The sequence below is a fragment of the Apostichopus japonicus genome, chromosome 10 (assembly GCF_037975245.1).
Source record: "Apostichopus japonicus isolate 1M-3 chromosome 10, ASM3797524v1, whole genome shotgun sequence".
Lineage (NCBI taxonomy): Eukaryota > Metazoa > Echinodermata > Holothuroidea > Aspidochirotida > Stichopodidae > Apostichopus > Apostichopus japonicus.
The window spans coordinates 8,134,937-8,153,125 of NC_092570.1; the positions used below are offsets into that span (position 1 = coordinate 8,134,937).

At 36.6% G+C, this 18,189-nt stretch overlaps 1 protein-coding gene across 22 annotated transcripts in view; it reads left to right on the forward strand.

Moving 5' to 3' along the window:
- LOC139975392 (disks large homolog 1-like) overlaps window positions 1–14,398 on the forward strand; it is a 155,108-nt gene extending 140,710 nt beyond the window's left edge. For all 22 annotated transcript variants that reach the window (XM_071983335.1, XM_071983334.1, XM_071983338.1 and 19 more), the window contains 8 exons: window positions 36–99; window positions 1,331–1,424; window positions 2,240–2,287; window positions 2,747–2,794; window positions 3,353–3,454; window positions 4,013–4,185; window positions 5,367–5,568; window positions 11,418–14,398. In XM_071983335.1, the coding sequence (XP_071839436.1) occupies window positions 36–99; window positions 1,331–1,424; window positions 2,240–2,287; window positions 2,747–2,794; window positions 3,353–3,454; window positions 4,013–4,185; window positions 5,367–5,568; window positions 11,418–11,524 (838 nt within the window). In that variant the 3' untranslated portion in view covers window positions 11,525–14,398. The remainder of the gene's footprint in view (window positions 1–35; window positions 100–1,330; window positions 1,425–2,239; window positions 2,288–2,746; window positions 2,795–3,352; window positions 3,455–4,012; window positions 4,186–5,366; window positions 5,569–11,417) is intronic.
- The last annotated feature ends 3,791 nt before the right edge of the window (window positions 14,399–18,189 follow it).

Below are 18,189 nucleotides of genomic sequence, written 5' to 3' on the forward strand. Positions count from 1 at the left end.
ATTATCATCAAATTTTCGTTGATTTTCCTTTGCAGGATAAAAAGGAAAGAGAAAGCCAGGCTCAAGAGTGTAAAATTCTCTGGGAAAGGTCAAGACAGAGTAAGTAGAAAGGTTCCCATGATTATTAAAAAAAAATTATTGAAAGTTTGAGAATAAATTTCCAGGCCTGAAAAAATTATGGAAAAGAATATAAGTGTAAAATGGTATATTGTATTTATTCGTACATTGGTCTACCCGAGTCTTTCTTTTTCCTTCTGGAAAATTTTTCCTAAATCTGACGGTCATAGAATTTACTAACTCCTTCCATGACAAGGCATGGATTTTTATTTTGCAAGAAAACCTGGAGACTCAAAACGAGTCCTTTGTTTTACCATGAACATTTTTCTGGAAACTTGAAACAAGTCCTTTGTTTACCATGACCCTTTTTCTGGAAACTCAAAACAAGTCCTTTGTTAACCCTGAACATTTTTTCAAAGCCAATCTAAAAAGCACCTGTACTTTAGGGTTCACAATGGTGGACTTGTTATGAGCATGCTTATGTTGTTGTTGACAGAAAAAGTAGGTTAACATTCTTGTGCCATCTTCTGATCTTTTGTTATACTTTGGAGAAAACATGTTTCATTGAACCTTCTCCTGTCATTGAACCCTTATTTTTATTTTATTTATTTTTTGGCAAAAGTGTCTCCTTTTGTAGTTTTATTTTCCTGTATTAAAGTAGAACTCTTGAGTAGCTCTTGTGATATATACACTTCTGTGCCATAAAAACTGTAAATATTTTGTCAATATTTTGTCAATATCTACCATTTTGAACTTTATGACAAGTATCCTATTTCATGATTTCAACTTGTAGATGTCTCTGTGATAGTTCACAACTAGCCAGGTGGAGTGGTACAAATGCAAGCATGATTCACATTTTGTACATACAATGATAAATACTGGGTATCTAGGATAGAAATATATAGGTCGTTGTTCTACAATCTTCTTGCTTCCATTGAATAATTTCGTTTAACTTCATATCCAACTTTAGCCAGGATAGGAAGTGATGTTAAAGGTCATTTACCCACAAATATTATGACCCTAGTCATAACCTCCTAACAAGTAATAATCAGACGAGTTTTGGTTTATGATTTCGCTTTGCACATGATTATGATATGAGTTTATCAGGAAACTTTCTTCCTTTAATGCTGGAATGAGACTACCACAAATCTATCTCAGCAACGAAGTCAATTTTGAGATGGCTTAAAATGTGAAACAGTGCCTGGGACAGCAGTTTTCTTTACAGGTTAAATGGTGTTTGTGATATGATTGTCTTTTGTTTCTGTCAATACAGGGTAATTCATTAAACGATAAAAAGAAGAAACACTTCTTTTCAAGAAAGTTCAAGAAAAGCAGGGATAGTGACCAAGAAACTAGTGACAATGAACGTGAGTAATCTCCAACGTACCTCCTGTTTCCGAAAGTTGTTAGTTCCTCTAACCCTACTTCCAGTGGGAGGTGGCTATGTGCATTTGTTACATACCTCCTGTTGTGAAAGGTGTTAGTTCCTCTAACCCTGCTTCCAGTGGGAAGTGGCTATGTGCATTTGTGACATACCTCCTGTTGTGAAAGGTGTTAGTTCCTCTAACCCTGCTTCCAGTGGGAAGTGGCTATGTGCATTTGTTACATACCTCCTGTTGTGAAAGGTGTTAGTTCCTCTAACCCTGCTTCCTGTGAGAGGTGGCAATGTGCATTTGTGACATACCCCCTGTTCGGAAAGGTGTTAGTTCCTCTCCTTCCTTCCTTTGCTACAAGGCATCAGTGCTGCCAGTTGGATAACTAAACTGGCAGCAATTTTATGTCCTTGTTTGCCCCCTTGTTTTTGCAAATGACAAACCTTTCAAATTTCTAGACCGGTAAGAAATCACTTGGGAGGAGCAGTGAAATGGTTGTATCAACAAAGATTTGTTTATAGTTGAATTGAGGCTGTATCCAATAATATCTGAATATTACATGGCATCAACAGAACGAATTACAGTTATTCCATTACATTCCAACACAGTGTACACCTTTCAGATACAACGGGCTTGCTCTTTCAAACATTGTTGTTGTTTCTTCTGTTTTAACCAGCCATTTAAGATTTTTCCAAGCGCTTCTTCAATTTGGTAAACATTGAAATCCCCCCCCACCTCAGTCATCAATATCTTGATGTTTCAATGATCTTATATTATTTATTTCCTGATCTTTTTTTTTCACTTTCCAGATTTCACAGAGGTCACATCAAACGCTAGTGACAGCGAAAGTAGCTACAGTAAGTACAATCGGTCAATATTTATGGACAATGGGGGGTAGGGGAAGGGTACTCAGTATATGATCAGTATGTGATTAATACAGATAGTATGTGATTAATACAGATAGTATGTGATTAATACAGATAGTATGTGATTAATACAGATAGTATGTGATTAATACATATACTATGTGATTGATACAGATAGTATGTGATTAATACAGAAAGTATGTGATTAATACAGCTAGTATGTGATTAATACAGCTAGTATGTGATTAATACAGAGAGTATGTGATTAATACAGCTAGTATGTGATTAATACAGAGAGTATGTGATTAATACAGAGAGTATGTGATTAATACATATAGTATGTGATTAATACATATAGTATGTGATTACCACAGATAGTATGTGATTACCACAGGTAATATGTCATGATCTCATATAATTGTTCTCTCTTCATTCTTTGTTATTCTGCAGAAGTTGAAGACAGTATTCTTTCTTATGAACTGGTAGTCCAACAAGAAAGTAAGTAAAATAACAGAGTATTGTAATCTCTTAATCACGCTGCTAAATCTTCCTCTTGAGGTTATAGCCATATATATGTTTATACTGTTATTTGCTTGAAAGTAATCTGATAAAAGCCTATTGTCAATTTCGAGTTCGAGTCACTTCAAGATTAAGGTATGTCGTCCAGTTAAAGAGTTGTTGACAATTGACAAGTCATAATCATGGACGTTAAATATGAATGTAAGAGACTGACTTCGGTCAACATATAGCTTTGATAAGCCAATGAGGCTTCTTCGCGAGTTCCTGCTTGCAGGAGGATCTAAAATACATACAATACATACATGAATGAAATCTCTGGGATATGTTTGGGGGTGGGGGGATGGGAAAGTTCATATTAAACCAAAATTACCTACCAATCTTACTGAGACTATGTCAATATGAAATGAACATTTTGAAAAAGCAAAATTTATAATCAGACATCCATCTTAGTGCTTTGTATGGTTATTTACTGTATACAATAAATTTGTGTTTTAATCAATGTATTTATCGATTGATATATTTCTCTCTGTCCTACAGTCCAATATGTCCGACCAATCATCATCCTCGGTCCTGGCAAGGACAGGATTAACGATGATTTGATCTCGGAGATGCCAGAACAGTTTGGCAGCTGTGTGCCTCGTAAGTAATTCCCTACCGACGACACGTTATGCTTATTCCGCCTGTGCTAGGTTTTGTTCTCCTTCAAATTTGAAAGAGATATGTCAACAAAAGTTAATCATGTCTACCACATATATAAAACAGTGGGTCTCATTACCCACTAATTTCAAGGGTTTCTTTTCTCAGGGTCAGACTGGTTGATCTCTGATCAACTCTCTTCCCCGACTACCCAACCCCCCCCTCTCCTCCCTTAGTCCAGTCAGTCTCTTTCTTCTCAGAGGATGCAATATTTGATGATGTTTGTTACAACGTTGATTATTACTGTGGTAATTATTCATAATACCTTCAAGTTGGGTAATTGGTCAGATGCAGTTGGGACCCTTTCCTCCAATGATGAAACCATCGATCTTTGGAGTGAGAATTTTTTTTCAAATATAGCTAATTGTTGATCTGCAATCACCTGTGGATATCAAAACCTTTCACGACTTAAAAAACTAAATCAAGAACTTGGAAGTGCTAAGAGGGAGTCTGTGAATGCAAACATTTACTTTAAGTGTCCACTCTTTGTCTTTTATCCAGACACCACCAGACCTCGTAGGCCTCATGAGGTATACGGGAGGGACTATTACTTTGTGGAGTCCAGGGAGAGCATGGAGAAGGATATACAAGATCATCTGTTTATCGAAGCCGGTCAATATAACGATAATCTCTACGGAACCAGTGTAGCTGCGGTCAAGGAGGTGGCCGAGAAGGTAAGCTATCGGTCGCATAATCTCTTTTGTTCATCGAGACCTTCACGTCTCTCTCTGTGTGAAGTCACTTTTCCAGTCCCTTGAATCGCCTGTCACTTCTTCCAGTTCCCGTCCGTAAAGTCTTCTCGGTCTTGTCAGACGTTATGGCATTTCTTCTCCGTCATCAAGCGAGTGTCCCGACTCTATAATTCATCATCACTGTTTCTCATATTATTTCATAAAGTATTAGTGTCTGGACTACCAATGCAAGCAGTTGCAGGCTAGTTGTCACTCAACCTTGTGCCGAATAGTGGTATGCTGCCATCATCCTTCTTAAGCTACCAGACTAGCCAACTGGCCTTCTTACTTGTTCATTGCTAGATTTTGAATTTTCAGTAATTGTTAAGGCTCTGGTTGTTCTAAACTATCAGTTCTAATAACATGGTGATAAATTGGTAATGGACATGTGCTACTAATTAGGAGCGATATATTCATGGGCAGTGATGGTCTTGTGTTTGGTTTCCTGTAAGGGAAAACTATTGAGTCACTCTAACAGATATTTCAAAATTGTGAGGGGGACCGCTGATCGCAAAGACGGTAATCACTATTACAGTTTGATTCGTCCAGCAGCATACAGAAGCGTTGTACTCAAATCTGAAGCCAGAGTGAATTAATCAGGTCACACATCCAAAGTCTATGCATGGGAAGTTCTTTCATACCGCCCTCATTACCTATTGGGATGCATTTTATTGACTGTATGTAGTTTGATTTTTAATCTAATCTCCTTCTTGATTCATCCCGGGGCAAATGTTCATTCGTAATATTTGACTAGCCTCTCTCAGCGTAACCATGGAATCTTGACTTCATAATGTCTTTTTAGTTTGGTCACCATTTCATCTTCCCTCATTTTAGAATGGAATTTCATTTCTGAGAGAGAAAAAAAAACACAAGGTATCGCAGCTCATTTGTGGCAGTGACCCGACTCACTCGGCTGTTTGTTTGATTTAGTCATTCAGTTACACATAAAATATAGCATATTCATTGTGTGTAATTGTAACCTGTTGATACAGACGTGTGACAGCAAACTTCTGACAGCAAAGTGACAGTGACAGCATATGTGACCGCATATGTGACAGCATGTGACAGCAAAGTCCAATCAAATTCTGCCGCTCATGACCGACTCTTCTGTTGTTTTTATTCAGGGCAAGCATTGTATCTTGGACGTCAGCGGTAACGCTATCAAACGCCTCCAGGTGGCTCAGTTGCACCCCATAGCCATCTTCCTGAGACCAATCTCGGTGGAGAGCATCATGGAGATGAATAAACGGATGTCAGAGGAACAGGCCAGGAAGACTTTCGAGAGAGCCATGAAACTGGAGCAAGACTTTGCTGAATATTTCACAGGTAACCGAAAATGTCTGAGAGATAAATGACTCTAATTGTCTCCCAGCACAGTCATATTTGAAATATATCTTCTCAGTTTACCCACATTTTTGGTTCCTTGCTTTAGCAAAAGGAACCTATGCAGTCAGGTTGGCGTGTGTGTGAGTGTGTGTGTGTGTGTGTGTGTGTGTCTGTGTGTGCATCTGTGACACTTTCTTGGGTACGCTCTATCTCAATAAGGGAAAGTTGGATTGAGGCCAAACTTGGACTATAGATCCGCCATATGGAGAAGGTGTGCCCTATTGTTTTTGGTGCCCACAAAGGTCACCAAAGGTCAGTTATGGTCCAAAAACCGAACATATTAAAACTGCAATAACTCCCAGTGCCAATGTGCGACAAGGTTGATATTTTGGGAAAAGTTGTGAACTGGTTAGGGGAACATTTTCAAACTTAACGGTCATGTGATCCGAGGTCACCAAAGGTCAATGAATGATAAAAAACTAGTATTTTTGCGATAACTTGAGAACGAAATGTCCGTTAGGGTTGGGAGTTGGTTCAATGTTATCCAATTGTCGACCCGCATCTGGGTGACCCTTGACCTCAATTTGACCTCTGGTGACCTTTACGTGTTTTTGGGGATTTTTACAGTTTTGATGCTATTTTCAGATGTCAAAGGTACCTTCTGATCATAAATGTCAATGGGTTGACCCCGTGTGACCTTTATGTGCGAATTTATATGGGGTCAAAGTTTTTCGGTCGGAGTTAGGATGGTTGTACAGACTTTTCGTTTTGTTTTTTGGAATCAGGAGATTAAACTACATCTGAAACCAAGGTCAAAAGGTCAAAGGTCACATTAGAAAAAATGTGCTTATTTTGGGAGGAAACGAGCAAAAAAGAAAATGTTTGGTTTTGATGCTAGATTTGGATATCAAAGGTACCTTCCGATCAAAAATGTCAATTGGTTGACACCCGTGTGACCTTTGTGTGCGAAGTTATACGAGGTCAAAGTTAATTTTCAGACATTTAATGCAGTAACTCCCAGTTCCAAGGTGTGAAATGGTTGATATTTTTGGACAAGTTGCAAATGGTATAGGGAAATATTTTCAAACTTAACGGTCATGTGACCCGAGGTCACCAAAGGTCAATTAATGTCAAAAAACTAGTATTTTGGGGGTAGAAAATGGGCAAAAAAAAAATGTTTGAATTTTTATAGTTTGATGCTCTAATTTAGGTCTCATCAATCAAAAATGTCAATAAGTTGACCCAAGGTGACCTTTGTATGTTAAGTTATATGAGGTCAAAGTTAATTTTCAGACATTTAGTGTAATAACTCCCAGTGCCAAGGTGTTACACAGTTGATATTTTGAGACAAGTTGCAAATGGTATAGGGGAATATTTTCAAACTTAACGGTCATGTGATCCGAGGTCACCAAAGGTCAATTAATGATAAAAAACTAGTATTTTTGCGATAACTTGAGAACGAAATGTCCGTTAGGGTTGGGAGTTGCTTCAATGTAATCCAATTGTCGACCCGCATCTGGGTGACCCTTGACCTCAATTTGAGCAAAAAAGAAAATGTTTGGTTTTGATGCTAGATTTGGATATCAAAGGTACCTTCCGATCAAAAATGTCAATTGGTTGACACCCGTGTGACCTTTGTGTGCGAAGTTATACGAGGTCAAAGTTAATTTTCAGACATTTAATGCAACAACTCCCAGTTCCAAGGTGTGAAATGGTTGATATTTTTGGACAAGTTGCAAATGGTATAGGGAAATATTTTCAAACTTAACGGTTATGTGACCCGAGGTCACCAAAGGTCAATTAATGTCAAAAAACTAGTATTTTGGGGGTAGAAAATGGGCAAAAAAAAAATGTTTGAATTTTTATAGTTTGATGCTCTAATTTAGGTCTCATCAATCAAAAATGTCAATAAGTTGACCCAAGGTGACCTTTGTATGTTAAGTTATATGAGGTCAAAGTTAATTTTCAGACATTTAGTGTAATAACTCCCAGTGCCAAGGTGTTACACAGTTGATATTTTGAGACAAGTTGCAAATGGTATAGGGGAATATTTTCAAACTTAACGGTCATGTGATCCGAGGTCACCAAAGGTCAATTAATGATAAAAAACTAGTATTTTTGCGATAACTTGAGAACGAAATGTCCGTTAGGGTTGGGAGTTGCTTCAATGTAATCCAATTGTCGACCCGCATCTGGGTGACCCTTGACCTCAATTTGACCTCTGGTGACCTTTACGTGTTTTTGGGGATTTTTACAGTTTTGATGCTATTTTCAGATGTCAAAGGTACCTTCTGATCATAAATGTCAATGGGTTGACCCCGTGTGACCTTTATGTGCGAATTTATATGGGGTCAAAGTTTTTCGGTCGGAGTTAGGATGGTTGTACAGACTTTTCGTTTTGTTTTTTGGAATCAGGAGATTAAACTACATCTGAAACCAAGGTCAAAAGGTCAAAGGTCACATTAGAAAAAATGTGCTTATTTTGGGAGGAAACGAGCAAAAAAGAAAATGTTTGGTTTTGATGCTAGATTTGGATATCAAAGGTACCTTCCGATCAAAAATGTCAATTGGTTGACACCCGTGTGACCTTTGTGTGCGAAGTTATACGAGGTCAAAGTTAATTTTCAGACATTTAATGCAGTAACTCCCAGTTCCAAGGTGTGAAATGGTTGATATTTTTGGACAAGTTGCAAATGGTATAGGGAAATATTTTCAAACTTAACGGTCATGTGACCCGAGGTCACCAAAGGTCAATTAATGTCAAAAAACTAGTATTTTGGGGGTAGAAAATGGGCAAAAAAAAAATGTTTGAATTTTTATAGTTTGATGCTCTAATTTAGGTCTCATCAATCAAAAATGTCAATAAGTTGACCCAAGGTGACCTTTGTATGTTAAGTTATATGAGGTCAAAGTTAATTTTCAGACATTTAGTGTAATAACTCCCAGTGCCAAGGTGTTACACAGTTGATATTTTGAGACAAGTTGCAAATGGTATAGGGGAATATTTTCAAACTTAACGGTCATGTGATCCGAGGTCACCAAAGGTCAATTAATGATAAAAAACTAGTATTTTTGCGATAACTTGAGAACGAAATGTCCGTTAGGGTTGGGAGTTGCTTCAATGTAATCCAATTGTCGACCCGCATCTGGGTGACCCTTGACCTCAATTTGACCTCCGGTGACCTTTTTAGTGTTTTGTGGATTTTTACAGTTTCGATGCTATTTTCAGATGTTAAAGGTAGCTTCTGATCATAAATGTCAATAGGTTGACCCCCGTGTGACCTTCGTGTGCGAAGTTATATTAGGTCAAAGTTAAATTTCAGACATTTAATGCAATAACTCCTAGTTCCAAGGTGTGACAAGGTTGATATTTTTGGAGTAGTTGCAAATGGTATAGGGGAATATTTTCAAACTTAACGGTTATGTGATCCGAGGTCACCAAAGGTCAATTAATGATAAAAAACTAGTATTTTTGCGATAACTTGAGAACAAATTGTCCGTTAGAGTTGGGAGTTGCTTCAATGAAATGCAATTGTCGACCCGCATCTGGGTGACCCTTGACCTCAATTTGACCTCTGGTGACCTTTTTAGTGTTTTGTGGATTTTTACAGTTTCGATGCTATTTTCAGATGTTAAAGGTAGCTTCTGATCATAAATGTCAATGGGTTGACCCCCGTGTGACCTTCGTGTGCGAAGTTATATGAGGTCAAAGTTAATTTTCTGACATTTAATGCAATAACTCCCAGTTCCAAGGTGTGACAAGGTTGGTATTTTTGGAGTAGTTGCAAATGGTACAGGGAAATATTTTCAAATTTAACAGTTATGTGATCCGAGGTCACCAAAGGTCAATTAATGATAAAAAACTAGTATTTTTGCAATAACTTGAGAACAAACTGTCCGTTAGAGTTGGGGGTTGCTTTAATGAAATGCAATTGTCGACCCGCATCTGGGTGACCCTTGACCTCAATTTGACCTCTGGTGACCTTTTCGTGTTTTGTGGATTTTTTACAGTTTCGATGCTATTTTCAGATGTTAAAGGTAACTTCTGATCATAAATGTCAATAGGTTGACCCCTGTGTGACCTTCGTGTGCGAAGTTATATGAGGTCAAAGTTAATTTTCAGACATTTAATGCAATAACTCCCAGTTCCAAGGTGTGACAAGGTTGATATATTTGGAGTAGTTGCAAATGGTATAGGGGAATATTTTCAAACTTAACGGTCATGTGATACAAGGTCACAAAAGGTCAGCTAATGTTAAAAAAGTAGTATTATGGGGGGAGAAAATGGGCAAAGAAAAAATGTTTGAATTTTTACAGTCATGCTCTATTTAGGTCTCACCGATCAAAAATGTCAATTGGTTGACCTCCGGGTGTCCTTTGTGTGTGAAGTTACATACAAGTTCAAAGTTAATTTTGTGACATTTAATGCAATTAAATCTCAATGCCAAGGTGTGACATGGTTGATATTTTGGGACAAGTTGTGAATGGGGTGGTGGAACATTTTGAAACTTAAAGGTCATGTCATCTGAGGTCACCATTGTTATCATATCTGTTGACACGCTTGTAGGTCTCTTATATTTCTTACATTTTCGACGCCATATTTAGATCTCAAAAGTGGCTTTTAATAAAAAATCCGGTCACATTTTGTGATCACAAAAGTGTTGGCTATAGTGTTGGTTACTTTATGGGAACATGTAGGACCACAATTACTTGGACTATTTCAGCCCAATCTTGCTTGATAATATTATGTGTATTGTCATATACCCCAAGCAAGGAACCACAGTGCCCTTGGGCTCTTGTTTGGGGAGGGAATTGCGGGCATCGTTATACAGACAACTATCTGATTCGTAGAAGTCAAATCGTGATTAACACATTTTTATTATCGGAGTGATTCCTGGTATTTTTTTTTTTGTAATTTTTTTTTTTTTTTGGTGTGTGTTCCTAATGGATTTGATAAATTCATGACATTGAAGAGCATCAAGATCCCTGATTTAAACAGGTTAACATAAACTTAACACAGCTGATTTGCTAAACTAACAGTTCAACAGTTAGACAGACATTAGACAGCTGTGTGAACTTCTCTGATTGTTTCATCCTTGAAAGCTTGACGAAATGAATGGATGGGGGACCATGCCGTCATTCTTTAACAAAAGTTTTCTCCTGGAATGGCATATTAATATTCTTTGAACTCGGTGGGCTACTTCAAGCAAAAACAAAACGCAAAGTTAGTCACAAGTCCTGTCATGAAGAGAGAAGATTGTGTTATTCTAAAAATGTATTAAAAGTTTGGAGAAAAGTAGTTTCAATCCTAAGATCATGCAACATGCAACACCTGAGATGGTTTATGTGTTAGAAGGGCTTTGTTACTGTTGTTTAGAGAATCTCAGTACCGAAACATATCAGGTACATATAAATGCTCTCCCAATTAGTTCATGAATTATTCATGAGTTATCACAGCTGATTGCATGTGATTATTTGACCTTGGTAAAACCAGTATAAAAGTACACTTCCTTCCACCAAAGCAGTAGCATGTGTGCTAGCTACAATATTTAATTCTATACCAATGCTCAGAATTGCTTTAATGTTCTTCTAACCCACACATGATGCTGGGAGCAGGTGAATTACCTAACCATGTTGTGCAATCAGTCCAGAATATGCAAATTAGGCTAGTACTAGGTAAATTGTCCAATAAAAGTGTTTTAATGTCAATGGTTAGTGTTTTTATATTTGGTTTGAGAAGAAGTAATGGCTTGTTTCCAAAGTGGAGCCTCTAATGCAAAGCATGTATTCACTCGTCGGAGGTGAGTAGGATAGTTTTATAATGTCGTTAACCTGTTCTCTCCCAACAGCATTGGTGGAGGGAGAGACCATGGAAGAGATCCACGAGCAAGTGAAAGCAATCGTCGAGGAACACTCAGGAACAACCATCTGGGTACCTGCCAAAGAGAAACTGTAAACAAGAGGGAGACATTCTGCAGTCACGAAAAAACAAACACGCACCCCAAGACAGGAGAGCGAGCCAAGTACGATCCAAGCGGGACAGCTTTTCGTCGAGTTAGTGCCTGGGAGATGCTAGCTTAAAAGTGTGGATATTTTTGCTTGTAGGATTCTGGTCAGGAGAGAACAAATTGAGAGTCCTCTTTTTGTTGTTGAGATGAAGAGTTATCATCTTGGTATCGAATGGTGATAAGATGGTGATCACCTTGTATATATAATAGAAACTTTATACTCTAGTATGTCCTTACTATTACTATTATATAGTCTTGCAGTAGGCCTTATCTGTGCAAAGGTAGGTGCATTGTATGTTAAGCATAAGGAATAACCCCCCCACTAAGGTATAATCCCCATCCCACCCCCCACCAGTTGATGATCTAGCCTGGCAGATGCTTTGATTAGTATGTAACTGTCAAGAATGTTTATATCAGAGAAACTGATAGCACTAATTTAATAAAATGAAATGTCACAGAAATGTAAATGTAGAGAAACAAATGTACGAAGTATAGGGCATAGGGATTAGTGACAGGGAATGGGGATTGTGATGTGGGAGAAGAATGGATTAGTGATAAGGAATGGGGACAGGAATAGTGATGTGGGAGAAATTGGGATTAGTGATATGGAAAGAGAAGGGATTAGTGGTGTGGAAGGAGAAGGGATTAGTGATGATTAAACGGATGGGATTAGTGATGTGGGAGAAGTTGGGATTAGTGATATGGAAAGGGATTAGTGATGTGGAAGGAGAAGGGATTAGTGAAGATTAAAGAGATGGGATTAGTGATTTGGAAGAAATCAGGATCAGTGATGTGGAAGAAATGGGGATTAGTGATGTGGAAGAAGTAGTGATTAGTGATATGGAAAAGAGAAGGGATTAGTGATGTGTAAGGAGAAGGGATTAGTGATGGGGAAAGGGGAAGAGGTTAGTGGTTAAAATATTAAATGTGGTGCTATGTTGTTTAGATTTATTTCTGTTGGAGAGCATTTCCACATGCTTTATTACATGTGGAGACTTAATTGTGGAGAATTAATCTACCCAACCATCAGAAAAGACTTTTGCAGCTCATTTTTGCTGATTAGATTATGTATACCAGCAAATCGACACTCTCCTTTTTTTTTGCTCTCTCTAAACTGGCTTGATTTTGAGGAATTAGTCCATAAAGTACCTTTTGGATAAAGGTTCTTGTAAATAGAACACAGTTTGAGCTAAATACTTGTAATCTCTTGTTTATACATGATAAACAAGCTAAATAAAACATCAATATAAATTCCCACTGTTTTTTTCTTCCCTCTTTATTTTATCCTCTTTAATATATTTTTTTTGGTTTTCCCTTTTTAAAAGTGTTTGTCACATTTACTTCTCTATGCAAACTGAGTTACTTACATCGTAAATTATACCCTTCCTGATTATAAGTCTGCAAAGAATAATGGGCAAACTGGTTGAATTTAATTTGTTTTCCAAATTGGTGATAGATTTATTTACTGATATATAGATATGTAACCACTATTATCTCCTAAAACGTGCTGAGGGATCTACTATTGTTGTTATGGTCCACTGATCTTTCTAAAAATATATCTCTTAAAAGGATATCATCTGAAGAGAGAGAGAGAGGAAGCATTACTTTAACCTTTGACCTTCAACTGGCATCGTACCTATTGACTATTGAACTGAAGACTTACTATAGATTGTGTGTATTTTAAATGTGCATCTCTTCTGCTTTTTCATTTGACAGGTGTATTTGGATTTTTATTCATGTCTTCAATTTTTGTGATATGAATCAAATAAAACATCTGAAATGAAATAATCTTGTCTAAAAGATTTGTTAATTTTGTAGGAGTTTGGACAAAAATTGCCAAGAAATATACAGATGACCTCTGCTACCAGTTAAAATGATAATGGGGATCAGGGATTCCTAACCCATTCGTAACGAGACAAAGATTTACTGGAACAAAAAAAATATATATTTCACAGATACACTGATACCTAACATCTGTCAATTTAAAAAAAATCTTGTTGAGAATCTTTGAAGAAATCTTGTCTTCACAAGTTCACATCACCAAATATATTACACTACGTTCTCAAGGTATACTTTCTTTTCACAATTCTTAAAGCATTGACAGTTTAGGCTTTGCTGACAAGTTGCCAGCCGTTTTGAATAATTCTGACAGGATCAGTATCTGCTTGTGTGTGTGTTTATAATGGGGCAAACAATTGGACAAGAAAATTAACTTCCAGAGAGTAAATTCTTTAGCTGTTTGTCATCACCTCGGCAATATTTGTCTTCCTATATCGATTTTCATTTCTTTATCTTTCTGGATTTTTCCAAAATAATTCACAGTTCTCTTGATTTCTCATTTCTGCATTCAACATGGAGAGTGATGTTTTTGATTTATGGTCCTGTTATGTCCAATTTCTTGTTGAACTCACAAAAAAATTGTTTCTAACAACTAACTAAATGGCAAGGAGGGAAAAAATTGTTCCTTTGAAGACAATTCATCCTTTTATTTTTTTGTTTTTTCTGAGTAAACTGTGCAAGAATTTGTTTTCAATATGTGGACGGAAAAAAAATTCACTAAAAATCATGCAAAATAAGATTCTGAAAATAAAAGAGACATTTTGGTTATGTACATAGACATGAATATTCATAAGATTGCAAGGCATTCTTAACAATGCTTGCTCCTTAATACCAGGAATCATGTATGTGAGGTGAAGCATGTTTATGCTCTCCATCCTGTATGTGACCCTTCCCCTACAGACTCAAATTCATCCCCCTCATCTCTCGAAACAAATTTTCATTTGCCAATGTTTTAATGATGATTCCCTCTTTTATTTTATTTTTTAAATAAATAAACAAATTAACTTCTCATAAAAATGAAAAATATTACAGATCATAATTCAGACCAATAGCCTTGTATATAGAGACTACAAATTGCTACTCCTACTTCTAACGATCCCATAAGAATCACTAATGTATCATTTAAATTCATTCATTTATTCATAACAAATTTGCATATGCCAATTCCGTGTAGCTATTCCAAATTAATCAGAGATTATTAGTCATATAAAGTTGTGTCTTAATTCTTTCCTTCCTTTTTTTGGTGTTATTGCTATGATTTTGTCCTCTTCATTTCAAGAACAGAAAGTTTTTTGTAATGTAATCACTGGTTATTTCTCACAAACCCTGAGTTATAAAGTTCATTTCTTGAAATATAATGCTTCAGTAACTCATTCCAATGATGTAAACATTCAGTGTAACATTGGACATGTTGTTTCTTGTTTTTTGTCTCCGATGTCAGACATACACAGTTGCAGGGGCGTTTTCATTTTTAATCCTAGATCTTGTTTGTTATGAATTGAAAGGAGAGTTACTGGTATAAACCCAGGGGTTCTAAAAAGACAACTAGTTGGCCACTTCCGGCCCCTAAAAGCTTACAGATGGCCAGCTACAAGAAAGCAAAAGATGGGCACACAATCTACTCATGCTAGAATTTGCAGACTGTTAAGGCCTTAACACTTGTGCACCATACTAGCCTACCGTGCAAATTGCAAACCTAGGTACTGTGTGGACCTTTGTTCTTCCCTGGCCCTTTGCTTCAGTCAATGTTTGTTTCTGGCCCTCGTAGAAACTTAATTGAGAACCCCTTGGTATAAACTTACGCCTCAAATGGTCTTTTCATTGGAAAATGGCTGCTATTTGGAAGGATAAGTAAATTTGTATCTGTTTATGCAGTTTCTTTGGATATCTTCCACAGAAGGGTAGTTGTGATGTGGAACATAAATTGTCTATAGAATGACTTGAGATTTTCAGGGATATGTTGAGTTTAAAACAATGCATACATGCAGGCAGTACTGTTCCCACAACTACATCCGTTCACAATAATTTTAAGACATTTGATGACGTCTGTGGTAAATTTGTTAGTGGAAGGCAACTTAGACTTCTCTCAGCGAGAGACTAATCTTGTGGATGGTAATTTTTGTTGCATTTTGTTGACACTTTCAGTTTTAAAAGTTAATACTTTTATAAGAAGAGTGATCTTCGCGTACCCCTTTATGAAGCCAAAGGACATCTAAGTAGCTTTATTCTTTTCTCAAATGTTTTTCTCACCCTTTTTTTTTATTAAGCTGGTTTTTTTTTATTATTCACTTTAGTAGTAATTAAGCATTAAAGGTATTCACTGATTTTAACCTCATATCTCAAGATTGTTGAGATCTTATTCATTAGCAAAGATAAAGTACATTATATGATTATATTTTAAATGGGTAAATATTAGTTTTTGTTATATGCATCATTTTTTTTCTGACCTGTGACCTTGATGAAGAAACACTTCAGTAGCCGACAGTATAAAGAGTAGTTCAGTTGCTGGTAGATGGAAAGATAGGTACATATCCAGTAGCAACTGTTTCCGTGGTGATAAACAAAACCACTATCCATTAGAAAATGTGTGATGTAACTATGTCATTGTGAGCTTTAGATGCTGCATACTGTTTAGTACCCTGGCGATGTTTCGGGATACCTAAGAGATTTCGGTAAACTTTAAAGCTTCCTAGCTTCGCATGGTCTTTTAAGAAAGCGGTTTACTTTCAGTATTCTTAGCATTCCTTCAACTGATTAAAAACCTATTGATTTACCGTACCTGGTTCCACAACCTCTGCCTCCTGCAACCCCATTCTTTAGATTGGCAAAGAATGATTCAACAGTCAACATAGTAGCCAACACAGTATAGGGTATTTGCATATATTTTGTAACCAAACTACAAAGATTCTTGAGGCAACTATTTTGAAGTTTTTTCCTTCTCTCTGTATGTCTCTAGTTCTTTTACTTTTACCTAAAGGAGCAACGTTGCCAACTATTAGACAAATGCAGTATTGAACACCATGGTAGCATAGACAATGACTAATTTATACGTGGTATGCAAAGCAGCTTTATGAATTATTCATTAATTATGACAATATATTTTCTACATGACTGTGATTTGCATAGTAATACAATGTTTACTCAGTAGCTACTAGCGTAATGTAAATTTGCTACATGATACTTTTCTTACTTTTTCTTTTCTAAGCTGCATTGCTACGGTATATCGTAAGTTCCATCATCCTAGATTTGAATCTCGGCTTTTTGAGAGCTTCAGCAATTAAAGTCATGCTAATCGTGGTAACATCAAAAGAGTTTTTTGCCTAAAACAAAAATATCAATAAATTTAATGTCATTCCCTAAGAGAATGCAAACTGAGAATTTGTATGATATGTTCTGTATTTTTTTCTTGGTTGTTTTTCTTTTTCGCTGATGTTACTTTGCTTGTAAGTAGGTGATTGAAAGTGGCCACTGGTTTCTGTAATAAAGTCATTTATCAAAGAAAAAAGTGTCAAGGGATTCTCTTTTTCTTATTTTGTTTTGTTTTTTGTACCAAAGATGAAATGGTTTCAACCATTTTAAGATTATTTTGAAACCCTGGAACTATGAGAAGAAGAAGAAGATGCTGGTTAAAGTGAGAGGTTTTGGGTCTGAAACCTTGACCAGGTCAAAGAATTTGGGGTTTTGCTAGTCAAAGATATATAGTTTTCCCATCAAATTCTTAATCGTATGGTACAGATCAGGTGAATTGCTTCCACCCCTATTATTATACTAAAAACGTATTTTATAATAATAATAATACATAATTTTTATATAGCGCCAAACATAATAATAATAAACATCATCATCAGGCAGTTTGAAATATTTACAAATTCAAACCAATAGGTTATTATTAAAGATCACCACCCTCTTCTGCTACTGAATTCACCCAAACACAGTTGAAGTGGAGTTTGCTGCCAAATCCCATTTCAACTCACTGCAACTACCTTCAACAGTATTGCCCATCAAATGTGCTGCAATCCCCCACCCTGACCCAAATCATATCTTCCTATCCATACAATTGTTTTATGATCACCGCTCGATGTCTGGAAGTAATGTGGTTTATCGAAATCTCTAGAAATGTTATTGTAGGTAATTAGTGAAAGCTGAGCTTGCTCAAATGTGGCGAAGTACTGGTATTTTATTTTACAGAACAGACAAGTTACACAAATAAGCTGTCCATGAGCGATGTGACATAACGCCCTCTACTACTAACGTTAATATTATAACAGCCTGTTTTCTCGCGTACTTGATTTTTCCTCAGCAAGAAAGTTTCAAATTTACATGTAGGTCGACCAATTTCAAAAATGATTTATATATTAAAATATGTGATAGCATAGGAACGGGGATGGGGAGGGGTACAGAGGAGACTTAGGATTACTTTATGTTCTGCACCCCCTCCTTTTCTGACTAGGAATGGACTTCACAGGAGTACTGGATCATATACAGTTGGCTCCTTTGCGTTAGCCAAAAAGTTTGCCAGGTAATCAAATTATAAATTCCTTATTATCCTTCGAACTCTATATGAAACGCCGAAATTTCAAACATTTACGTGGACAAGTCGTCAACCGCCCCCCCCTACTCAAAACTTTTTATATAATGTGCATATAAATTTAATATTTCAAGATAAAAAATAGTCTGAAATCTTGAAATCACGACTTTTTATATGGAGAGGTATCCAACAAAGAGGTAAGCAAAAGTAGAGATTTCGATTTTATGTTGAAAAAGTAACGAAATA